At 46.4% G+C, this 26,768-nt stretch overlaps 1 protein-coding gene across 4 annotated transcripts in view; it reads right to left on the bottom strand.

Moving 5' to 3' along the window:
- Positions 1 to 26,768, bottom strand: part of itsn1 (intersectin 1 (SH3 domain protein)) — a 165,107-nt gene that overhangs the window by 18,741 nt on the left and 119,598 nt on the right. For all 4 annotated transcript variants that reach the window (XM_078409696.1, XM_078409695.1, XM_078409698.1 and 1 more), the window contains 6 exons: positions 14,779 to 14,900; positions 13,559 to 13,665; positions 9,186 to 9,369; positions 7,993 to 8,091; positions 6,805 to 6,972; positions 3,433 to 3,645 (listed from right to left, as the gene is read on the bottom strand). In XM_078409696.1, the coding sequence (XP_078265822.1) occupies positions 3,433 to 3,645; positions 6,805 to 6,972; positions 7,993 to 8,091; positions 9,186 to 9,369; positions 13,559 to 13,665; positions 14,779 to 14,900 (893 nt within the window). The remainder of the gene's footprint in view (positions 1 to 3,432; positions 3,646 to 6,804; positions 6,973 to 7,992; positions 8,092 to 9,185; positions 9,370 to 13,558; positions 13,666 to 14,778; positions 14,901 to 26,768) is intronic.

Genomic DNA, 26,768 nt, shown 5'->3' with positions numbered 1-26,768 from the left:
GTCCCTAGTGTGTGTAGGATAGTGTTAATGTATGTATGGGGTGATCGCAGGCTTGGTAGGCCGAAGGGCCTGTTTCTGCGCTGTATCTCTGAAACTAAGAGTTTTTTAAAAGTCTAAAACAGCCAATGACGGAAGGCAATGATAATGAATAGATCTGAAAATCCTATAAATAAAATCCGAGGCCTGGATCTCATTAAGATGCCACTAACGAGTTGCAGGCTGTAGGTGGAGCTTCTAGAAAGATCTGGGTAACTGAGAGAGGAGCGAGGGTGGTGAATCTGTGGAATTCTTTGCCACAGACGGCTGTGGACGTTAAGTCAATGGATATTTTTAAAGTGGAGATTGATAGGTTCTTGATTAGTACGGGTGTCAAGGGTTATGGGGAGAAGGCAGGAGAATGGGGTTGAGAGGGAAAGATAGATCAGCCATGATTGAATGGTGGAGTAGACTTGATGGGCCGAATGGCCTAATTCTGCTCCTATGACTTATGAACTTGGGCAGCTTTGCACCAGGAGAGAGGCAGCTTTGATGGACTTGGGCAACTTTGTTACTTGAGCCCCAGGAGTCTTGTTTTTGAGCAACTTTAATAATTTGGAAAGTTTCAGTTCTGAGCAGGTGCTTCCAATCCCTTGAACAGCCACTGCTTACTCTGCATATTCAGGTAGCTATTTACTTGTTACATCATTAAAGGGCAATATTTATGGTAGCTGTGGTGTTTGAAGACCCTTTTCGATGATTAAAGGGTTACATAGAAAATAGGTGCAGGGGGAGGCCATTTGGCCTTTCGAGCCAGCACCACCATTCATTGTGATCATGGCTGATCATCCACAATCAGTAACCCGTGCCTGCCTTCTCCCCATATCCCTTGATTCAACTAGCCCCTAGAGCTCTATCTAACTCTCTTTTTAATTCATCCAGTGAATTGGCCTCCACTGCCTTCTGTGGCCGAGAATTCCACAAATTAACAACTCTCTGGGTGAAAAAGTTTTTTTCTCACCTCAGTTTTAAATGGCCTCCCCTTTATATTTAGGCTGTGGCCCCTGGTTGAGAGGGAATGATAGATCAGCCATGATTGAATGGCGGAGTAGACTTGTTGGGCCGAATGGCCTAATTCTGCTCCTGTGACTGATGAATTTATGAAACATGATTAATTATATTAGTTTCAAGGAGGGACAGAGCAACTTCAATTATACATTGCATCTTTGGTGCCCAACTCAAATCATTTCAACCTCACCAAGGATTTAAGTTCAACTCGGCTCTCGTGATCCTGCCCACTGTTAGTGTTATTTTTGGACACCAAGTACCTGTTGTGTCCTTTGAGTCTTGAATTGGGGGTTTTTTGCCACCTCATTTAGAAGCACGCTCTCCACTTCAGTGTCAAGAGCATTTCTATTTTCTTGCAACCTTCTCAAATTTAATTTCCTATACAGTTGCTTGAAAATAGGAACATAGAAACATTTTAAAAAAACTGGTGCGGGAGTAGGCCATTCGGCCCCTTCGAGCCAGCGCCGCCATTCAATATGATCATGGCTGATCATCCAAAATCAGTACCCCGTTCCTGCTTTCTCCCCATATCCCTTGATTCCGTAAGCCCGAAGAGCTATATCCAACCCTCTCTTGAAAACATCCAGTGAGTTGGCCTCCGCTGCCTTTGCGGCAGAGAATTCCACAGATTCACAACTCTCTGGGTGAAAATAAAACTTGATGCTCAAAGGATTCAGCAGCCCAATTCCGACCTCTCCGCCAACCAAATTTCTTTTCCGTATTGGGAAGTTGCTGAAAAGTGAAGTGGTTCTCCCTTAAAGACAATAGACAATAGGTGCAGGATTAGGCCATTCGGCCCTTCGAGCCAGCACAGCCAATTTATGTGATCATGGCTGATCATTCTCCTGTTTTACAAGAGCAGCAGATGTGGTTGAGATTAGATGCCTTGCGACAGGCCTGGAATCAAACCTCAGTTCTTGTTGGGGTGTTCAGCATGAAAGTTCCTCAGAAACATTTCTTTTATAGCGATGGTTCCGAAGAAACCTCATGATGTAGAAAATAGCGTTTTAAAACCAAAAGCATGTAAGGGGGTTCGGAGCGAGAGTTTTTACAACTCCCAATAACAAAGTTATTCTTCCCGCAGCCTATTCAAAAATAAAGGTCTTTTTAATGGCGACAGGTTTATTTTTGTAACTGCACGCTAAAAATAAAGGTTGTATCTGATTATTGTTTTCTTGCTCTAGTGTCAATGGAAGCGATTACTGGTCAATTTCAATGTCCATTCTTCAGAGACAATGCTGCCTGAGTTCCTGTGGGGAAAGGTGTAGTTGCATGGAAATAGTTTCTTTTCCCTCGATTATTTATCAAGACAGCTTTATTTTCTGCTTTCCAAAGTGGCTTTAAATGTTTTTTTCTGGTTCACAGCAGACATAGCATGATAACTAAAACGGGCACACAATGCTGGAGTAACCCTGCGGGTCAAGGCAACATCTCTGGAGAACAAGGCTGGGTTAGACCCAAAATGCTGGAGTAACTCAGCAGGGACAAGAAGCATCTCTGGAGAGAAGGAATGGGTGATGCTTCGGGTCAAGATGCTTCTTCAGACTGATGTCAAGGGGAGAGGGAGATACATAGATAAGGAAGTGTAAGGTGTGAAAATAGGACAAAGGGAATGGAGATCAAGGCAAATGTAGACTAGATCATTGTTCGCTGGGAGAAGGTAACAACAAAACAAACAGAGGTATAATGTAGTCGGAGACAGGAAGGCTGGTCTGAGAACTGGAAAGGAGGAGGGATGGAGAGCGAGGGAAAGCAAGGGTTACTTCTTGAACATGGCTGGGTGACGTTTTGCGTGGGGAGCCCTCTTTAGACTGAAGAAGGGTTCCGACCCAAAACGTCACCCATCTATGTTCTTCAGAGATGGGTCCTGACCCGCTGAGTTTCTCCAGCACTTTGTGTAAACCATCATCTGCAGTGTACCAAGGGGCAGCACAGTGACGTAGCAGTAGAGCTGCCGCCTTACAGCGCTAGAGACCTGGGTTCGACTGACAATGGGTGCTGTCTGCACAGTGTACGTTCTCCCTGTGACCACGTGGGTTTTCTCAGGGTGCTCTGGTTTCCTCCCACACTCCAAAGACATGCCGCTTTGTACAGGTTAATTGGCTTCGGTAAAATTGTAAATTGTCCCTAGGTGTGTAGGCTAGTGTAGTGTGCGGGGATCGCTGGTCGGCGCAGACACGGTGGGCCGAAGGGCCAGTTTCCGCGCTGTAACTCTAAAGTCCCTCGTTTCCCCTTTCACGTATTGTAACTAATTTGGCTTGCAAATGACAAAGAGTGTTCCTTATTTCATCAATCGTGTTATACCCGATTCGCGCGATGAGAATGCGCTTTGTAGCAGAACTTCCTGTACCTACTGAGGCAGCAATGCATGGAACACCTTGCACTTACTGTTTTGTACATTTTGTACTGCAGGTTTGACTTCGGGCTGAAGACTTTGTCGGTTCCCGAAGAGCCTAGTGGTTTAATGATCTGTGTCAACAGCAGGAAGTCATTGAACAGAAATCCATAAAGCTCCTTGTTACTCTTGGCTTTGTAAAGTTTGCCACTGTGCAGAAACTTCCGAGGACCCAAGCAGTTTGTCACCGAATTAAAAACAAGTTGCTGAAATAAAGAGATGATGACATTAACATTGACAAACTACACGTGCTTCATGATATTGAATGTACGAATTTAGGTACAGAAACCCATCGGTCAAAATCTATTCTTTAGCCCAGTCTAACTGAAAGAACCTTCACTCATAGAATTATACAGTACGGAAAAAGGCCCTTCGCCCAACTTGTCCATGCCAACTAAAAATGCTCCATTTAAGCTCTGCATACAAGAAAGAACGAATTATGGCGAGTCCGGAAACTTGTTGGTTGTAGAAGAAGTTTATTGCAGCCGCAATATTCGAATACAGAGTTAAACAACAAGGTAAAGGACAACCATCAAAAACTTACTGTCTTCTTCGAAGACTTCGCCGAACTACTTATTTCGGGCGCCAAACGCGCACATGACATCGCTGGCCAATCAGCGATGTCGCTCCCTGGACCAATCCCCATGGTCGCGTTCACACGTGACCTCGCTGGCCAATCCGAGGGTTCGACGACCTGGACCATTCTCTATGGTCGCTACAGAATGCTGATTGAGGATATTTCTGTGCAGTTTAACGTTTCTTTTGAGATGGGCTATTAGCTCATGAACAGGTTTTTCATTGTATAAATAAATATTAAAGACTTCAGTCTGTTTATATATATTTGAGGACAGATAGAGTCAATGAGAGCCAATACAGATTGGAACAGGCCCTTCAGCCCATTTGATCATGATGCCCCATCTACGCTCGACCCACCTGCCTGCGTCTGGGCCCACAGGCACTGTGTTTCTACTTAATTAGTACGGGTGTCTGGGGTTATGGGGAGAAGGCAGGAGAATAGACAATAGACAATAGGTGCAGGAGGAGGCCATTCGGCCCTTCGAGTCAGCAACACCATTCAATGTGATCATGGCTGATCGTTCTCAATCAGTACCCCGTTCCTGCCTTCTCCCCATACCCCCTGACTCCGCTATCTTTAAGAGCTCTATCTTGCTCTCTCTTTAATTCATTCGGAGAATTGGCCTCCACTGCCTTCTGAGGCAGAGAATTCCACAGATTTACAACTCTCTGACTGAAAAGGTTTTTCCTCATATCCGTTCTAAGACCGTGGAGGCCAAGTCAATGGATATTTTTAAGACAGAGATAGATATATTCTTGATTAGTAGGGGGGGTCAGGGGTTATGGGGAGAAGGCAGTAGAATGGGGTTAGGAGGGAAAGATAGATCAGTCATGATTGAATGGCGGAGTAGATTTGAAGGGCCGAATGGCCAAATTCTGCTCCCATCACCTACGAACATGAACTCATGACGGGATCGACAGGAGTCACCGTCTCAAAAAGGCAGCCAGCATCACCAGAGACCCACACCACCCTGGCCACGCTCTCATTTCGCTCCTGCCATCGGGAAGGTGGTACAGGAGCCTGAAAACTGTACTGTCCAGGTTCAGGAGCGGCTTCTTCCCTGAAGCCATCAGGCTATTAAACACTACAACCTACAAATGGGCTCCAAACTATCTAGACTTGGGACGTTATTTTTGACTTTGCACTACCATCGTCTATTTATTTGTGTTTGGTTTAAATACATACTGAGCATTATTTTTTTATGTTTATTATGGGTTTTACCAGAGTACTATGTTTTCGTATCTGTTGTGCTGCCGCAAGTACGGATTCCATTGTTCCGTTTCAGGACATTTGAAACACACGTAGGAAGGAACTGCAGATGGTGGTTTACACTGAAGATAGACACAAAATGCCGGAGTCACTCAAGCTCCACCTTTTCTTGAAGCCTCATATTTCGCTCGGGCAGTTTACAAACCAGCGGTATGAACATTGATTTCCCCACCTTCAAGTGACCGTTGCATCCTTTCTCTCTCCGTCCCTCCCCCACCCGAGTGGTCCTACTAGTTTCACTGTCGTCCTGCTGAGTTTCACTGTTTGTATCACTCGTTATCGCCACCCTCCACAGCCACCAATGGACCATTGTGGGCTCCAACTTTCCTTGATCATCGTTGCTGGCTTTGATTTGTCCCTCTGCATTCCTTTCAATCATTTGCCCTCTGCGCCTTTTCATATCTCTACTTTCCCTCTCCCCTGACTGTCGGTCTGAAGAAGGGTCTCGGCCCGAAACGTCACCTATTCCTTTTCTCCAGATATGCTGCCTGACCCGCTGAGTTACTCCAGCTTTTTGGGGTCTGTCTTCTGACAATAAAACACTCTGAACTCTTGACATGTTTCAGAGCTGACAAATGGATCCTCCTCCAGTATTTCACCTTTAACCTCTGTCCAAACTGCCAGGCAGTGAAGGAGCTACTTAAGAGGAGATGGTGGCAGTTTATTTGGAAAGAAGATGTGAATTGACTTGAACAAATTTCCGTGGGGAAGATATAAGTGGGCAAGATTCCACAATGGTCGGCGGATGCCAGTTCTGTAGTTGGCCGCAAGACGAAGATTTATCACTTGACATTATTCAATGAACTCAACATAGCAAACACATTAAAATCCACACAGTGCATCACTGTATGTTCACTGCTGCTGGCCAAATATCAAATATGCATCCATAGTGCTCAATCTGTTCAAGTTTCCCAATGTTTGGCATTGAAATCCAGAAAGGCAGAAAGTATTTGGGCAGCTGACAACCCAGTGGTGTGAATATTGATTCCTCTAACTTCAAGTAACCCCTACACTCCCTCCCTCTCCATCCCTCCCCCACCCACGTCGCATCAGGTTCCTGTTCTCACCGAGCAAACAGCTCACAATGACCTGTTTCCTTTATCATCGTTACCTTTTTGCACATCTTTCACTCATTTGTTCTATATCTCTTTACATCACCGTCTATGTCTCTCGTTTCCCTTTCCCCTGACACCCCCCCCCCCCCCCCAGTCTGAAGAAGGGTCTCGACCCGAAACGTCACCCATTCCTTCTCTCCAGAGATGCTGCCCGACCCGCTGAGTTACCCCGGCGTTTTGTGGCTACCTTCGGGTTAAACCAGCATCTGCAGTTCCTCCTCCAAAAGAACCCTGTCAAATTTGCACAACAAATTTTAACTGATCTCGTTCGCTTTAATTCATGAAATGTGACTCCCCGCTTTCAGCAAGAGATCTTGATCTTACCCACAGCACTGTTACAATTGTACAATTAATCTCGGCTCAATCGTTCGGAACCATGACTTTGGCTATTCCCATGGCCTCACCTCGGAGAGACCTTCACATTGTACGTGCGTCTGGATCCATTCCAGCCTGTCGGAATTTTCCTTCTCCCTCACGCCCTCGTTCACCTGAGAGCAAAGTTCCTCGGCCTTCTCCAGCGCCTGCTTCAAGTGGCTGAAATCCGGGTGGTTTTCTGGGGTGTTTTCCAGAATCTAGGATACGTGCGATAAAAAGGCAAAGGTTACTTGAATGTCAACTTGAAGCTCCCAAAGTTTTTAGCGAATCTTTCACCGGGGGGGGGGGGGGAATCAACATCATTAGTTGCCGAATTCACAAGAAGTTAATTTTTAAGCGGTAACTGAAGGAGTTTCTCAGCTGAAGGTCATGTGGCAGCTTTAAAATAATCTCTTTCTGGGAGACATTGGTGACTGCTTCAGCGAGAAATACAGTATGGAAAAGGCACGAGGTAACAGCAGGGCACACCAAGAAATTAAAACACACACTCCTTTGATCTAATCTACAATAAAGTTCACCTGTACCTTATTTCACTGTTAAATAAATGATTAATTGATACTTTATTGCCAGGTACTTGGTACAGTGAGATTCTTGTGCAGGAAAGAACTGCAGACGCTGGTTTACACTGAAGATAGACACAAAATGCTGGAGTAACTCAGCGGGACAGGCAGCATCTCCGGATGGAAGGAATGGGTGATGTTCCGGGTCGAGACCCTTCTTCGGCCTGAAGAAGGGTCTCGACCCGAAACGTCAACCATTCTCTTTCTATCCGGAGATGCTGCCTGTCCCGCTGAGTTACTCCAGCATTTTGTGTCTATCTACAGTGAGGTTCCTTGTTTACATACGGTACTAGTACGCAAGTGTCACCACTTAGAGAGCGCCGAGAAAGTTACAAATGGATTCAATAGAGTCCCTCTTCCTTCTCTTCCCCCCCCCCCCCCCCACAGTCCCTCCTTGTTCACAGTGGCCCCCCATGCCGGGCCCCTCTTTGGTCAGTCGGTGGCCCCCATACCCCAGGTCCCTCTCTGTTCTCGGCAGCCGGTGTATTTCACGGTGTATTTTATTAGTGCTCACCAATGTGTTAAAAGGGGGAAATGAAAACTTTGCAAAAAGCTTGTCTGCGAGAGATTTTATAATGAAATAAAATTGAGATGAAATGCGATGTTAAAATGACCGGTTCAAGTTGGAAAACATGCAGGCAAAAAAAATGTCCTTACATTTTTTATTATCAAAGGATAGCGGGTCACTCTTTGCATGGGTTTTAGTAAGAAGCTTGACAGAGGCATTCCTTTACACTGTGGGTCCATCGCTAGTCTCTGTTAAAAGATGAGTAGAACAATATATAAATCAAATCTAAATTGATATTTTATTTTTCAAAACATTCCAAAACACTTAAATTGACACAAAAAATGGTGGAGTAACTCAGTGCGACAGGCAGCATCTCTGGAGAGAAGGAATGGGTGACGTTTCAGGTCGAGACCCTTCTTCAGACTCCCAATCCCTTCAGAATTTGATAAGCGTTTATAAAATCTCTCATCCTTCTAAATTCCAGTGAATACAAGCCCAGTTGACCCTTTCTTTCATCATAGTGTAAGAAAATAACTGCAGATGCTGGTACAAATCGAAGGTATTTGTTCACAAAATGCTGGAGTAACTCAGCAGGTCAGGCAGCATCTTCAGGAGAGAAGGAATGGGTGACGTTTGGGGTCGAGACCCTTCTTGAAGAAGGGTCTCGACCCGAAACGTCACCCATTCCTTCTCTCCTGAGGTGCTGCCTGACCTGCTGAGTTACTCCAGCATTTTGTGAATAAATACCTTTCTTTCATCATATGTCAGTCCTGCCATCCTGGGAATTAACCTGGTGAACCTAAGCTGCACTCCTTCAATAGCAAGAATGTCCTTCCTCAAATTAGGAGACCAAAACTGCACACAATACTCCAGGCAAGGTCTCACCAGGGCCCTGTAAAACTGCAGTAGGACCCCCTTGGTCCTAAACTCAAATCCTCTCGCAATGAAGGCCAACATGCCTTTTGCTTTCCTCACTGCCTGCTGCGTCGATTCTTACACATCTGCCGTGCGTCAGTGCGGGGTGACCACTTTAGACTTAGAGATGCAGCGCGGAAACAGGCCCTTCGGCCCACTGAGCCCAGCGATCCCCGCACATTAACACTCTCCTACACACACACTAGGGACATTTTTTACATTTACCCAGTCAATTAACCTACATACCTGTACGTCTTTGGAGTGTGGGAGGAAACCAAAGATCTGGGAGAAAACCCACGCAGGTCACGGGGAGAACGTACAAACTCCGTACAGACGGCGCCCGTAGTCAGGTTCGAACCTGAGTCTCCGGCGCTGCGTTCGCTGTAAGGCAGCAACTCTCCCGCTGCGCCACCGTGCCGCCACTTACCTTGACGAATTCCTTAAATTCTATAACTTCGTCCGTCTTTTGCTGGATGAGTGCCGCTCCGTTAAGCTGGCAGCTGCAGAATCGGATGTAAGGCTGCATGTGAGGCAACTGTGCCGTTAGAATGTCTCCGATCATTTTCACCGGCATTCTCTCCCCCGACATCTTCTTCCTTACACGCAGCGCCCTTCAGTGGGGTGAAAGAAAGCACAAGCACGTCGGTGTGGAGCACTGCAGGGAAATAACTGCAGATGCTGGTACAAATCGAAGGTATCACAAAATGCTGGAGTAACTCAGCAGGTCAGGCAGCATCTCGGGAGAGAGGGAATGGGTGACGTTTCGGATCGAGACTCTTCTTCAGTCTGAAGAAGGGTCTCGACCCGAAACGTCACCCATTCCCTCTCTCCTAGATGCTGCCTGACCTGCTGAGTTACTCCAGCATTTTGTGAAACCTTCGGTGTAGAGTACTGATCATGAGCTCATCGGATCAAAAGCGATAGGAGTAGAATTAGGCCGCTTGGCCCATCAAGTCTATTCCACATTCATTCATGGCTGATCGATCGCTCCTTCCTCACCCCATTCTCGGGCCCTCTCCCCATAATCTCTGACGCCCGTATTAATCAAGATGCGCAGGCAAATACGATACATCCTTCACCGCATTGAAAGTTATTAAAAATATATATTTATGGGATCATAGCGTAATACAGCATGGAAGCGGGCCCTTCTGCCGAAATTGCCCATGCCAACCAACATGCCCTATCTACACTAGTCCCACCTGCTTGCATTCGGTCCCTTTCCGTCCAAACCTATCCTATCCATGTACCTGTCCAAATGTTTTTTAAATGTTGTGATGGAACCTGCCTCAATTATCTCCTTTGACAGCTCGTTCCATACACTTTGTGTTAAAAGGTTGAGAGCGAGATTCCTATGAAATCTTTCCCCGGTCACCTTCAACCTCTGTCCTTGGGTTCTTGATTCCCCTACTCTGGGTATACATTTACACCACTGTTCCTACATTATAAATCAATTGCTTTCATTACCAATGGGGTACTTGGAACTTGTTGGTATCAGCAGTCATAACATCACAATATCATTATAGAAACATAGAAATTAGGTGCAGAGGTTGGCCATTCAGCCCTTCGTGCCAGCACCGCCATTCAATATGATCATGGCTGATCAACCAGAATCAATACCCCGTTCCTGTTTTCTCCCCATATCCCTTGATTCCGTTAGCCCCAAGAGCTATATCCAACTCTCTCTTGAATACATCCAGTGAATTGGCCTCCACTACCTTCAGTGGCAGAGAATTCCACAGATTCACAACTCTCTGGGTAAATCTATACATATCACTTGCCAATGTGTCTCCCTCTTAACATGGGTGAACCAAGTTTCTAAGTTCCAAATCCAGCATGATTATAGAGTCATACAGCATGGAAACAGGCCCTTCTTGCCCATACAATAGACAATAGACAATAGGTGCAGGAGGAGGCCATTCGGCCTTTCAAGCCAGCACCGCCATTCAATGTGATCATGGCTGATCATTCACAATCAGCACCCCGTTTCTGCCTTCTCCCCATACCCCCTGACTCCGCTATCTTTAAGAGTTCTACCATACCAATGCCCCAACTCCACCAGAACCACCTGCTCATGGTTGGCCCATATCCCTCTAAACCTTTCCTGTCATATACCTGTCCAAATATTTTTTTAAATGTTGTTGTAGTCCGAGATAATCTGAGAGAGTCCAATGAGGTAGATAGTAGCTCAGGACTGAAGCAGGGTTTTGACCCGAAACGTCACCCATTCCTTCTCTCCAGAGATACTGCCTGTCTTGCTGAGTTACTCCAGCATTTTGTGTCTATCTTTGGTTTAAACCAGCATCTGCAGTTCCTTCATACACAGTAGCTCAGGACAGCTCTCTAGTTGTGATATGATTGTGGTGACATTTGATTTCTTTTAAAAAGTCTTCACCGCAGAAAACAAATCTATAAACTCTGTACAAAGGCAGCTAACTCGCTAGGTTATACTCTGTGGGAGTAACACTACGGACAGAATGGAAAACGGATGGAAGGAACTGGTGCATTGCAACAACATATTTGTTTCCTGTTGCAAAAATAGAAACAGAAAACCTGGAAATGCTCTGCAGGGCAAGGAACTGCTTCCAACATCTGCTTTTGGTTCAATTTGACAGCATCTGCTGTTTTATTGATTGTTACATCCTGCTGTGGAGGTTAGTGAAACAAACATCATTGTGGCCCCATGACAAAGACGTGGAATGACCCAGCCTCTAAATTCATTCTGATTTCATGGAGAACACAAGTAGGTCACAGGGGGGACGTACAGACTCTGTACAGACAGCGCCCGCAGTCAGGATCGAACCCAGCCCTCTGGCGCTGGAAGCCATCGACGTTACTGCTGCGCCACTGTGCCGTTCCCCTCCCCCCCACCCCTCCCTTGGCCCACACCTGCGCAGAAAACAACTCCCCCCCCCCAACGACCAGGCTATTTGTCTGTCTCCAGGCAGTGTGAGGAGCACACTGTTAAGGATTAACACCCGGAAAGCTTCTGGACCTGACAACATTCCTGGTCGTGTGCTAAAAGACTGCGCAGCTGAGCTCACAGACATCTTCAACATCTCCCTGAGCCAGGCTGTTGTTCCCTTGTGCTTCAAAGAAACCACCATCATACCTGTGCCCAAGAAGTCTTCTCCATCCTGCTTCAACGACTACCGCCCTGTAGCGCTGACTTCAACCATCATGAAGTGCTTCGAGAGGCTGGTCATGAAGCAGATCAGATCCAACCTCCCCCCCTCCCTGGACCCGTTTCAGTTTGCATATCGAGCTAAGCGGTCCACTGAGGATGCCATCTCCTCTGCTCTACACCCAGCCCTCACCCACTTGGACACTAAAAACTCATATGTTAGGATGCTGTTCATAGACTTTAGCTCAGCATTCAACACCATCATCCCCCAGCAGCTGGTTTGTAAACTAACAAATCTGGGCCTCAGCCCCCTTCTCTGCAACTGGCTGCTGGACTTCCTCACTGCCAGACCCCAGTCCGTACGGGTCGGCAGCAACACATCGGACACCATCACGCTGAGTACGGGTGCCCCACAAGGATGTGTGCTAAGCCCCCTGCTCTTCACCTTGCTGACCCACGACTGCACACCCACCTACAGCTCCAACCACTTCGTCAAGTTTGCGGATGACACAACAGTGGTGGGTCTCATCAGCAACAACGACGAGACCCACTACAGGAAGGAGGTGGACCAGCTGGCCGCGTGGTGCACAGACAACAATCTCTTCCTGAATGTGGAGAAAACAAAGGAGATTGTTGTCGACTTCAGGAGAACGCACACCCAACACCCCCACCCACTGACCATCAATGGTGCTGCTGTGGAGCAGGTGAGCAGCACCAAATTCCTGGGGGTGAACATCACCGAGGATCTCTCCTGGAGCAACAACATCACGTCCATCGCCAAGAAAGCCCAGCAGCGCCTCTACTTCCTCCGCAAACTGAAGAGAGCGGGAGCCCCCACACCCATCATGTACACTTTTTACCGAGGCGCCATCGAGAGCATCCTCAGCAGCTGCATCATTGTGTGGTTCGGCAGCTGCACAGCCTCCAGCCGCAAGACCCTGCAGCGCATAGTGAACACTGCTGAGAGGATCACTGGCGCCTCACTCCCAACACTCCTGGTCCTTTACACCACCCGCCTCACCCGCAAAGCATTGAGCATTGTGGGTGACCCCTCCCACCCCTCCAACAGCCTCTTCACCCTCCTGCCTTCAGGGAGAAGGTTTCGCAGCCTGAGGTCAAGCACCACCCGACTAAAGAAGTTTTTTCCACCAGGCTGTCAGGATGCTGAACTCTCTCCCCTCCCTTCCTCCTCTCTCCCCTGCCCCTATTGGACCTGGACTTTAACACCCCACACACATGCACATCCAGCACCAGACACTTAAAAAAAATTTTTTTAACGCATTTGAAGTGACTATATTTTATATTTTATGTTGATTGTTGTTTGCTGTGCCTTTTTAATTTTAACTTAGTTTTATGCACTTTGTTCCTCGGGATTGTGGGAAACGGTATTTCGATTTTCTGTCTGTGTAAACTGGCTGAGGATTGACAATAAAATTGACTTTGACTTGACTTGATGCGCCAAATGAAAAATAAGAATAAAAATTAAATAGATCTTTTAAAAGGATCATTATTTCAGACTTTTGCAATGTATGGGTGTTTGCCTAAAATGGGTTTGGCTTATGATATGTATTTTGTCTCATCCCTGGCAACAACATATTGAATACAGGAGCAAAAGAAAGATAGTAGGATGCAGAAATGTATCATTGCCATAAAGGTTATAAACCCCAATGGATACCTACTTCAACAATTTGATATTGCACATGATGAGCTCCTTCCAGTTAACAAAAATCATGGTCACTTCTTTCTCCGTCAGCAGATCAGACTCCAGCAATGGCTTTTGAAAAACCTAATGAAGCAAAGCAGATCATCAACGGCAACAGCACATTATTCAGGGTTTCGCAAATCTCTAAGGCAAAGATAATTTAGAGAAGAAAGATAATTTACAAAAGTATTCATAAGTCCAACAGTTCTCGGAGCAAAGCTGTGCCATTCGGCCCATCAGGTCTGCTCCGCCATTCAATCGTGGCTGATCTACTTTCCCTCTCAGTTCAGTTCAGATTAGTTTATTGTCACGTGTACCGAGGTACAGTGAAGAGCTTTCCATTCTCCTGCCAGTTCAGCAGTTGAATTGACATGAATTGAAAGATGCAGCAGGGAAACAGGCCCACTGGGTCCATCCCAAACATCTATCACCCATTCTCGTGGGTCCAACAGACACAAATAGGTGAGGCGAAACGCACATGGTTTTAAACCATTCCTCAACTAACTCATTTTGGGATCACTATTATTCACAATTTACATTCTCAATATGGTCCAAGTACCTGTGAAAGCTTAGCGATGACACCAAATTGAAGGACATAACTGAGAACAAATACCACATTATACATTCAAATATTAGAAAACAAAACAGCTAATTGATCATTTAATTGTCACTGATGCCAAGGTGTTGGTAGTCAGGGGTGCCAGCGTTACGCTGGTTATCATCAGATTTCTTGTTTTCTTGGCACCAACTCACAAATTACCAGATTTAGTACAGTTGTTGTCAGATTTGTTATTCACCTTAGATGCTTTCAGGTTTAGTTTCGTTTACTTTACTTTACTTTAGGGATACAGCGTGGAAACAGGCCCTTCGGCCCACCGAGTTCGCGCCGACCAGCGATCCCCGCACACTTACACTATCCTGCACGCACTGGGGACAATTTACATTTGGACCCAAGCCAATTAGCCGACAAACCTGTACGTCTTTGGAGTGTGGGATGAAACCGGCGATCCCGGAGAAAACCCACGCAGGTCTCGGGGAGAACGTTCAAACTCCGCACAAACAAGCACCCGTAGTCGGGATCGAACCCGGGTCTCTGGCGCTGTGAGGCAGCAACTCTGCCGCTGCGCCAGCGTGTAGCAGGGGTAAAGGAGGTCTGTTTGAAACGGTGCACGATTGTCTCCAGGGTTTTTCCCTTACCTCGGTCACCAGCTGCAGGTCACTCACGTAGTTTTCCTCTGTCACGATGAGCTCGTGGATGTATCCCTGTCGTTTCCGCTCAGACGGCGTGAGCATGTCCAGCAAATGCAAGTCAGCGCACCCTACACACAAGAGAGGGGGGGGGAAGACTAAATAGTACGCGTCACACAACATTCCAGCATACACAGTCTCATACACTCAGGGCCGTCTTAACGCATGGGCCTGATGGGCACTTGCCCGGGGGCCCACGAGCATAGGGGCCCCATGCTGATCTGTGTATGTTAAGTGACTTGCAATAAATAAATACTACTTTAAAAATGTAGGTTCAATAAGTGCTTTATTCGCAACATTTTCGGTCACTAAGTGCTTCTCACAGCGATCTGTAAGTGCTTTTCGCAACAATGTAGCACCCTAAGTACATCGCTAAGTGCTTTTCGGTAAGTGCTATTCGCCGGCACGACAGGGGGGGGGGGGCTGGTAGGGAAAGGGGGGTGGGGGAGAGTAACGGTAGGGGCCCCAGTACACTGCTTTGCCCGGGGGCCCATAATGCTGTAAAAACGGCCCTGCATACACTGAGGATCATATGCCAACCAACACCCAGTAAAACATCACAGCAAACCCAGGGCTCTCAATTGAAAGTCGGAATAAGCACTGGTGCAAATAACATTTTGCAGTCGGCATCAAAGAGAACCGTGACAACCGTGAATAAATTGGGTGGGATCTATAATCATAAGGTGTTATTTCTTTTTTTTTTTATTTTATTTTATTTTTTTAAATTTTTTATTAAAAGCATATGTACAAATCGAAATAAAAAATAAGGTGTTATTTCTGACCAATTCACAGCCCACAGCGAACTGGATGCGACATGTAAAGTTACCGGCTGTCGTGCTTTAGACTTTAGAGGCACAACGCAGAAACAGGCCCTTCGGCCCACTGAGCCCACGCCGACCATCGATCACTCACACTATCCGACACACCAGGGACCATTTACAATTTTACCAATGCCAATTAACCCACAAATCCACACGTATTTGGGATGTGGGAGGAAAGCGGACAACGTGGTCACAGGGAAAAGGTACAAACTCCGTACAGACTGTACTCGTAGTGAGGATCGAACCCGGACCGATACCGCTATGAATCAACAGTTATACCACTGTGCGGCCCTGATGAATCTTAAATTTACAAAGATAGGGCGGTAAACAGTGACACAATGGTAATAATAATAATAATAATAATCCATTTATTTTATATAGCGCCTTATCACATGCTCAAAGCACTTTACAAAAACAATTAACATAGAAACAAACAGACAAACTATCCTGACGGAAAAGCGGCGAATACACAACGCCAGCGTCCTCTCACGTCAGGGTCCGGCAGTAGACATTAAAAAGCACAAGACACACAGATATAATTTTTTACACAAAACAGCCATCACAGTGATTGCTCTAGGCACACCCTCACTGTGATGGAAGGCAAAGTCTTATCTCCTCCTCATTCTTCTCCCGTGGTGCCACGAGGTGATCGAGGCTCCCAACTTTTTGAAGCCCCCACCGGGCGATGGAAAGTCCCAGGGCCGAGCCGAGCAGGCCGATGAAAGTCCTGAGCCCCCACCGGGCGATGGAAAGTCCCAGGGCCGAGCCGAGCCGAGCAGGCCGATGAAAGTCCCGAGCCCCCACTGGGCGATGGAAAGTGCTGCGGCCGGGCCACGCAGGGCGATGAAGGGCCTGCGGGCGGGTCGATCATACCTCGCGCTTCGGGGCGGTCGAAGCTGCTACGGCTGGAGCTCCCAAAAGCCGGTCGCCAGCCAGGGACCTGCGAACTCCCGATGTTGCGGTCTGCAGGGCCCACGGCCGAAGCCTCCGAGATGGTAAGTCCAGGCCCTGCGACCGGAGTCTTTGAGGTCGATCCCAGCTGGAGGCCGCCGACTCCACGATGTTAGGCCGTAGCGCGAACGGAGATACGACACGGTAAAGGTCGCATCTCCGTTGAGGAGGAGATTTGAAAAAAAGGTTTCCCCCAACCCCCCCACCACCCCCCTACATACACAGAATTAAAAATAAAACAAAACGTACATTTAACAACGACAATGACAAAAAAACCAAAAAAAAACCAGAGAGACTGCCGGTGAGCCGCAGCTACAGAACACAGCCACGCCCCTTGGTAGAGTTGCTGCCACACCATACCAGACTTCAATCCTGACTTTCAGACTATATGACTTTCATACAAAAATAAAACAAAGCCCTGAGGTTCATGTGTGGAAGGGCAAAATCAATAAAGCACAAATTCTGTGTACAAAAGCATGAGAGGAATAGTTCAGGTAGACGCACAGAGTCTCTTGCACAGAGTAAGGTAATCGAGAACCAGAGGACATCGGTTTAAGGCGAGGGGGGGAAAAGATTTAACAGGAACCCGAGGAGTAACTTTTTCACAAATAGGGTGGTGGGTGTATGGAACGTGCTGCCGGATCAGGTAGTTGAGGCAGGTAGTATCGCAATGTTTAAGAAATATTTGGACAGGTACATGGATAGGATAGGTTTAGAGGGATATGGGCCAAACGCAGGCAGGTGAGATTAGTGTGGATGGGACATGTTGGTCAGTATGTTCATGTTGGACCGAAGGGCCCGTTTCCACGCTGTGTCACTCTATGACACAGGTTACTTTCAATATATAGAACCTAAGTTAGAAAACAGTTGGACTTCTTCATACAGTCTCCATATTATAAAATGAAGGTACAATTGCAAAAGTATTCACCAGAATGATTATAGATTCAAAGTTACGTCAACTAGAAAAGATTGGACAGGTGGCAATTATTCCCTTTGAAAAGATGAAGTCTGAGCTGATGGAAGATTTTATTATTAAGGAAGTGTTCAAGGGCACATGACATAACCATAGTCTGGGGAGGCAATGAACCACATAATGATACAAAGCTGGGTGGTAGTGTGAACTGTAAGGAAGATGCTATGAGGTTGCAGGGTGACTTGGACAGGTTGTGTGAGTGGGCGGATGCATGGCAGATGCAGTTTAATGTGGACAAGTGTGAGGTTATCCACTTTGGTGGAAAGAATAGGAAGGCAGAGTATTATCTGAAAGGTGTCAAGTTGGGAACAGGGGACGTACAACGAGATCTGGGTGTCCTAGTCACTGAAAGGAAGCATGCAGGTACAGCAGGCAGTGAAGAAAGCTAATGGAATGTTGGCCTTCATAACAAGAGGAGTTGAGTATAGGAGCAAAGAGGTCCTTCTGCAGTTGTACAGGGCCCTAGTGAGACCACACCTGGAGTACTGTGTGCAGTTTTGGTCTCCAAATTTGAGGAAGGATATTCTTGTTATTGAGGGCGTGCAGCGTAGGTTTACTAGGTTAATTCCCGGAATGGCGGGACTATCATATGTTGAAAGACTGGAGCGACTAGGCTTGTATACACTGGAATTTAGAAGGATGAGAGGAGATCTTATCGAAACGTATAAGATTATTAAGGGGTTGGACACGTTAGAGGCAGGAAACATGTTCCCAATGTTGGGGGAGTCCAGAACAACGGGCCACAGTTTAAGAATAAGGGGTAGGCCATTTAGAACTGAGATGAGGAAAAAAAAATTCAGTCAGAGAGTTGTGAATCTGTGGAATTCTCTGCCTCAGAAGGCAGTGGAGGCCAATTCTCTGAATGCATTCAAGAGGGAGCTGGATAGAGCTCTTAAGGATAGCGGAGTCAGGGGGTATGGGGAGAAGGCAGGAACGGGGTACAGATTGAGAATGATCAGCCATGATCACATTGAATGGTGGTGCTGGCTCGAAGGGCCGAATGGCCTCCTCCTGCACCTATTGTCTATTGTCTATAAGGCCGCTACAAATAAATAGGAAATTTAGGAAGAAACTTCTTTACCTCGAGAGCAATTAGCATGTGAAACATACTCCCACGTGCACAGAACCTTCCACAGAAATATTTAAGGAGAAGCTAAATGAAAACAAGGAGGGGAGAGAGGAATAAAAGGATATGGTGAGGAGGTTGAGACGGTGCAACATTGACACAGGTGAACGGCCTGTTTCTGTGCTGTATAAACCAGGTATCCAGTATTCAATACAGTCACCCCATTTATTTACATTGATATGCATTACATGTAAGCATAACAATTTAACTTCTGTGAGTAATGTTCGATTGCAATTGATCCTATGTCACCGAGAAAGCTCTTAAGAGACGCCAAATGGCAAGATCAAATTTCACTCTCATACTTTCCACTGATTTCAGTGTGACTTGTTTAACTTCTGAAACTCCTCTTTCGGCATTATCCTTCAATACAACCCTCCCGAAGCACTTTCTCCTTCAGTAAGTTTGGCCTGAGCCCGCCGAAAGCTTTCCGCCTGAAAGGTGCAATTTAATCTCACGATCATGAATTCATTTCAGTGACATTGAACAAATCCAGACAAAGGTGCATTGTATAATTTAAAAATAGCAAGCTTTTTAAAATTATACTTATCTGATCAGATAAAAAAAACGTTGGTGCCAGCAAGTTCTTAAGTACTTTGGAAACTTTCTGGGCATGGTATCTAAGTGAAAGGTATACCACTCTGCGGCCCTGATGAATCTTAAATTTACAAAGATAGGGCGGCAAAAAACAGTGGCACAACGGTAGAGTTGCTGCCTCATCACACCAGACACCCGGGTTCAGACTATATGACTTTCATACAAAAATAAAACGAAGCCCTGAGGTTCATGTGTGGAAGGGCAAAATCAATAAAGCACAAATTCTGTGTACAAAATCATGAGAGGAATAGTTCAGGTAGACGCACAGAGTCTCTTGCACAGAGTAAGGTAATCGAGAACCAGAGGACATCGGTTTAAGGCGAGGGGATGGAAAAGATTTAACAGGAACCTGAGGGGCAACTTTTTCACAAATAGGGTGGCGGGTGTATGGAACGGGCTGCCGGAGTAGGTAGTTGAGGCAGGTAGTATCGCAATGTTTAAGAAACATTTGGACAGGTACATGGATAGGATAGGTTTAGAGGGATATGGGCCAAACGCAGGCAGGTGGATCCACCCTACTGTGGATAGGGTGAGCAGTTTTAAATACCTAGGAGTCCACATCAAAGAAGATCTGACATGGACAACACACATTGCCGCACTGGTGGGTAAGGCAAAGCAGCGCCTTTACCACCTTAGACAGCTGAGGAAATTCAGAGTGTCTCTGAGGATCCTTCAGTGCTTCTACTCTGGGGCTGTAGAGAGCATCCTGTCCGGCAACATCACAGTCTGGTTTGGGAACAGCTCTGCCCAGGACAGGATGGCCCTGCAGAGAGTAGTGCGTTCAGCAGAACGCACCATGGGAACTACACTCGCCCCCCCCGCAGGACCTATACATCAGGAGGTGCAGATCGAGGCCAAGCAAGATTATGAGGGACCCCTGCCACCCCAGCAACAGACTGTTCCAGCTGCTATGGTCAGGCAAACGCCTCCGCTGTCACGCTGTGAAAACAGAGAGGATGAGACGGAGTTTCTTCCCACAGGCCATCAGGACTGTTAACTATTATAACTCCAGGGACTAAAATTTGTCTTTTCTGTATTAACTTTAATTTATATGCTGTAACTGTAATTCTTTTTTTGCACAATCCGCAGGCATGGTACATGTGGGTCAGTATGGACAATTTGGACTGAAGGGCCTGTTTCCACGCTGTGTCACTCTATGACACAGGTTACTTTCAATATATAGAACCTAAGTTAGAAAACAGTTGGACTTCTTCATAGTCTCCATATTATAAAATGAAGGTACAATTGCAAAAGTATTCACTAGAATGATTATAGATTCAAAGTTACGTCAACTAGAAAAGATTGGACAGGTGGCAATTATTCCCTTTGAAAAGATGAAGTCTGAGCTGATGGAAGATTTTATTATTAAGGAGGTGTTGAAGGGCACATGACATATCCATGGTCAGGGGAGACAATGAACCACATAATGATACAAAGCTGGGTGGTAGTGTGAACTGTGAGGAAGATGCTAATGAGGTTGCAGGGTGACTTGGACAGGTTGTGTGAGTGGGCGGATGCATGGCAGATGCAGTTTAATGTGGACAAGTGTGAGGTTATCCACTTTGGTGGAAAGAATAGGAAGGCAGAGTATTATCTGAAAGGTGTCAAGTTAGGAACAGGGGACGTACAACGAGATCTGGGTGTCCTAGTCACTGAAAGGAAGCATGCAGGTACAGCAGGCAGTGAAGAAAGCTAATGGAATGTTGGCCTTCATAACAAGAGGAGTTGAGTATAGGAGCAAAGAGGTCCTCCTGCAGTTGTACAGGGCCCTAGTGAGACCACACCTGGAGTACTGTGTGTAGTTTTGGTCTCCAAATTTGAGGAAGGATATTCTTGTTATTGAGGGCGTGCAGCGTAGGTTTACAAGGTTAATTCCCGGAATGGCGGGACTATCATATGTTGAAAGATTGGAGCGACTAGGCTTGTATACACTGGAATTTAGAAGGATGAGAGGAGATCTTATCGAAACGTATAAGATTATTAAGAGGTTGGACACGTTAGAGGCAGGAAACATGTTCCCAATGTTGGGGGAGTCCAGAACAACGGGCCACAGTTTAAGAATAAGTGGTAGGCCATTTAGAACTGAGATGAGGAAAAAAAAATTCAGTCAGAGAGTTGTGAATCTGTGGAATTCTCTGCCGCTACAAATAAATAGGAAATTTAGGAAGAAACTTCTTTACCTCGAGAGCAATTAGCATGTGAAACATACTCCCACGTGCACAGAACCTTCCACAGAAATATTTAAGGAGAAGCTAAATGAAAACAAGGAGGGGGGAGAGGAATAGAAGGATATGGTGAGGAGGTTGAGAAGGTGCAACATTGACACAGGTGAACGGCCTGTTTCTGTGCTGTGTAAACCAGATATCCAGTGTTCAATAGTCACCCCATTTATTTACATTGATATGCATTACATGTAAGCATAACAATTTAACTTCTGTGAGTAATGTTCGATTGCAATTGATCCTATGTCACCGAGAAAGCTCTTAAGAGACGCCAAATGGCAAGATCAAATTTCACTCTCATATTTTCCACTGATTTCAGTGTGACTTGTTTAACTTCTGAAACTCCTCTTTCGGCATTATCCTTCAATACAACCCTCCCGAAGCACTTTCTCCTTCAGTAAGTTTGGCCTGAGCCCGCCGAATACTTTCCGCCTGAAAGGTGCAATTTAATCTCACGATCATGAATTCATTTCAGTGACATTGAACAAATCCAGACAAAGGTGCATTGTATAATTTAAAAATAGCAAACGTTGGTGCCAGCAAGTTCTTAAGTACTTTGGAAACTTTCTGGGCATGGTATCTAGGTGAAAGGTCACAAGCAGGATAAAGCCTCAAGTCTTGGTTTGATTCTGCACTGTTGAACACAATACACTGCACCTGTAAGGGCACCATTTGCAGACTGCCCTTTGCCCGACAGCAACCAAGGCACCTCGTTAAACCCCTCAGTTTCTCCTTCTTTTGGATGCCGCTCGACACCTACCAAGGAACCTCCTAGAATTGAAGTGCCTCAGTGCCAGAAGCCCTACAAGTTCACAGGACCCTTGCTCTTTGTATTCAAGGAGATGTGTAGGGCAGGTTTGTTTTACACAGAGATTGGTGGGTGCCTGGAATGTGCTGCCAGGTGTGATGGTGGAAGCAGATACGAGGATTCTGAATAGGCACATGGATGTGCAGGGAATGAAGAGATATGGATCACATGCAAGCAAAGATTAGTTGAACTTGGCATCATGTTCAGCACAGACATTGTGGGCAACGATGGGCATTATATCACGTGGCGGCGCCTAACGGCAGCGGCTGACTAGCAGTCTGTCCGTCTTTTTTTTGTTGAGTGTCGGTGTTGGGATGGTTTTTGTATATTTTTTTGGTTGTGTATGTGTGGGAGGGGGTGGTGGGGGTGGGTGTGGGTGTGGGAGGGGGGGGGGCTTTTCTCTTCCTCACGGCGCGGGCTGCGGCTCGGCTGCGGGGCCTAACATCACCCGCTGCGGCTCGGCCGCTGGACTTTACACCCCGGTGCGGCTCGGCCGCTGGACTTTACATCCCGCTGCGGCTTGGCCGCTGGACTCAACAGTGCCCGGTGCAGCTCGGCTACGGGGCTTAACATCCCGGTGCAGCTCGGCTGCGGGGCTTTTCATCGCTGGTGCGGCTCGACTGCGGACTTAACAGTGCCCGGTGCAGCTCGGCTGCGGAGCTGAACACCGCCCGGTGCAGCTCGACTGCGGGGCTTTTCATCGCTGGACTGCGGACTTAACAGTGCCCGGTGCGGCTCGACCACGGGACTTAGCTGCGCAAGGCTTGGTCGCGGGCCTTTCATCGCCCGGTTCGGCCGCGGGACGTTTCAGCGCCCGGTGCGGGGACTGTGCGGGTTGGTCGGGGACGAGCTGTCTGTCCGTGGGCGTGGGGAAGAGAGGGGAAGTTTTGTTGCCTCCATCACAGTGAGGGGGTGTTTGGAGTCACTGTGATGGACGTTTGTGTTGGGGTTATGTGTCTTGTGTTCTTTTTTTTTTCTATGACTGCTATGTAGTTTCGTTCGGTACTTCGGTACCGAACGACAAATAAAGCTCTGTTATAACAGCCTGACCGCAGGAGAAGACGGCAGGGGAAGAGAAAAGACATTCTGGCCTTCCATCACAGTGAGGAGGGGACTGGAGGAGACTCACTGTGATGGATGTTTCTTTTTGGGGGGTTTTGTGTTGGTTGGGGTTGTGTAATTTGCTTATTTTATTGCTCTTATTGTTGGACTGTGGGTGACGAAATTTCGTCCAAAAAACTTGTTTTTTGGATGACAAATAAAGATATCTTGAATCTTGAATCTTGAAATCTTCAGGCCATTCAGCCATTCGACCCAGCACCACCATTCAATGTGATCATGGCTGATCATTCTCAATCAGTACCCTGTTCCTGCCTTCTCCCCATACCCCCTGACATGCTTGGGAACATGTTTCCTGCCTCTAATGTGTCCAACCCCTTAATAATCTTATATGTTTCGATAAAATCCCCTCTCATCCTCTTTTAGAGATACAGCATGGAAACAGGCCTTTTGACCTGCCAGCGATCCCCGCACACTAACACTATCCTAGTAACGCACTAGGGACAATTTACACTTATACCAAACCAATTAACCTCCAAATCTTAACGTCTTTGGGGAGAACGTACAACACTCCATACAGGCAACAAACCTTCACCTCTTTCTACCAGTGAAGGGGTTTTTTTTTTAATGGAGTAAAGAGGCTGTAAAGTTAGCTTGACCAAGGGTGTGTGAATTGAACAAGATCCATTGCTAGAGAAATCACATAGATAGATTCTTGATTAGTACAGGTGTCAGAGGAGTTATGGGGAGAAGGCAGGAGAATGTGGTTATGAAGGAAAGATAGATCAGCTATGCTTGAATGGCAGAGTATACTTAATGGGTCAAATGACCTAATTCTACTCCTATCACTTATAAACTTATGCCTTTGAATCGGAGGAGGTACAACAGGCCCCCAAGTTTGCTCTGCTTTTCAATAAGATCACGTTTGAATGGATCTTGGCCTCAGCTTCCCTCTCCCTGCCTGTTCCTCATAACTCTCGATTCAACTACCACCCAAACATCTGTCTCAGCATTGAATATATTCAAAGGCTCAGCCTCCACAATTCTCTGTGGGGAAGAGAATTCCAAAGAGTCACAGTTTACTTAGAATTCCACAGATTCCTTCTCATCACTCCTCGAACGAGCAACGTTTTATTCTCAAACGCGGCTCACTAGCTCCACAATCCCTCATGAGGGGGAAACATTTTCAGCATCTTTTTGTAGTTTAGTTTAGAGATACATCGTGGGAACTTCAGCCCACCGAGTCCGCGCTGACCAGCGATCCTCGTGCACTAACACTATCCTACACACTAGGGATAATTTACAATCTTTACCAAAGCCAATTAACCTACAAACCAGTGAGCCATTGGTGTGGGTGGAAAACGGAGCACCCGGAGAAAACCCAAGCGGTCACGGGGAGAATGTACAAACTCCTTACAGACAGCACCCGTAGTCAGGATTGAACCTGGGTCTCTAATGCTGCAAGGCAGGAACTCTACTGCTGCGCCACAGTACTGCCCACCATACACCCATCCATTCACTTTAGTGTATTGTCACAGGTGCAGTGAAAAGCCTTTGTTGCGTGCTAACCAGTCAGTGGAAAGACTACACATGATTACAATCGAGCCATTCACTGTGTACAGATACAAGATAAAGGGAATACTGTTGAGGGCAAGATTAAGTCCAGTAAAGTCAGATAACAGATAGTCCGAGGTTCGCCAATGAGGTAGATGGTAGCTCAGGACCGCTCTCTAGTTGTCTATAGAGTGAAGAGATCACATCTCGTAGAATGAGCACAGGCCCAACCTGCATGATCTTTCATTTCCAGAATAATCCTAGTAAACCGCTTGAATTTCACGTTGTCCAAAAGTTTGGCCACTAATTGGTGGTTGCAAGACCTGTATTGGATGGAAGATAGACACAAAATGCTGACTGATCTGAAGAAGAGGCTCGACCCGAAACGTCACCCATTCCTTCTCTCCAGAGATGCTGCCTGTCCCGCTGAGTTACTTCAGCATTTTGTGTCTATCTTCGATTTAAACCAGCATCTGCTGTTCCTTCCTACACTGCGTTGGATGGAAGTCAGTTCCTTAAGTTCTTCAGCACTGATAGATAGGCTGCAGTACACACCTTACCTACTCTAAGTCGTGGAGTAAAACCAACTTTTTCTTTGCTAGCCAGTCTCCAAATTTGAGGAAGGATATTCTTGCTATTGAGGGCGTGCAGCGTAGGTTTACTAGGTTAATTCCCGGAATGGCGGGATTGTCATATGTTGAAAGACTGTTGCGACTAGGCTTGTATACACTGGAATTTAGAAGGATGAGAGGGAATCTTATTGAAACGTATAAGATTATTAAGGGGTTGGATACGTGAGAGGCAGGAAACATATTCCCAATGTTGGGGGAGTCCAGAACCAGGGGCCACAGTTTAAGAATAAGGGGTAGGCCATTTAAAACAGAGATGAGGAAAAACTTTTTCAGTCAGAGAGTTGTGAATCTGTGGAATTCTCTGCCTCAGAAGGCAGTGGAGGCCAATTCTCTGAATACATTCAAGAGGGAGCTAGATAGAGCTCCTAAGGATAGCGGAGTCAGAGGGTATGGGGAGAAGGCAGGAACGGGGTACTGATTGAGAATGATCAGCCATGATCACATTGAATGGCGGTGCAGGCTCGAAGGGCCGAATGGTCTACTCCTGCACCTATTGTCTATTGTCATCCAAATTTCAGTACGCTGAAAAAAAAAAAAACCTTTTTGCTTTAAAAAAAAAAAAATCACCCATACTTCCCCCGTTTCAAGGGCAGTGAGACCTCATTCAAACATTCAGTAAAAGTCTGAGACAAGTTATGTTGCTGTCTTTGGAATATATTGAACTCAACATTTTTTTTGCTGCTCAATTCTCAAAATTGCCTGCATGTATGCGTTTTTATGAATAATTAACGACACCTAGCAGGAAAGTTCTTTCTCAACAGAATCAACAATAAACAAATAGGCGACACGGTGGCGCAGCGGTAGAGCTGCTGCCTTACAATGCCAGAGTCCCGGCTTCAATCCTGACGCTGGAATTTAGAAGGATGAGAGGGGATCTTATCGAAACGTATAAGATTATTAAGGGGTTGGACACGTTAGAGGCAGAAAACATGTTCCCAATGTTGGGGGTGTCCAGAACAAGGGGCCACAGTTTAAGAATAAGGGGTAGGCCATTTAGAACGGAGATGAGGAAAAACTTTTTCAGTCAGAGAGTTGTGAATCTGTGGAATTCTCTGCCTCAGTAGGCAGTGGAGGCCAATTCTCTGAATGCATTCAAGAGAGAGCTCTTAAGGATAGCGGAGTCAGGGGTATGGGGAGAAGGCAGGAACGGGGTACTGATTGAGAATGATCAGCCATGATCACATTGAATGGTGGTGCCG

This window comes from Rhinoraja longicauda, chromosome 12, assembly GCF_053455715.1.
Source record: "Rhinoraja longicauda isolate Sanriku21f chromosome 12, sRhiLon1.1, whole genome shotgun sequence".
Taxonomy (NCBI): Eukaryota; Metazoa; Chordata; class Chondrichthyes; order Rajiformes; family Arhynchobatidae; genus Rhinoraja; species Rhinoraja longicauda.
This window is presented reverse-complemented; position numbering and strand designations above follow the sequence as displayed.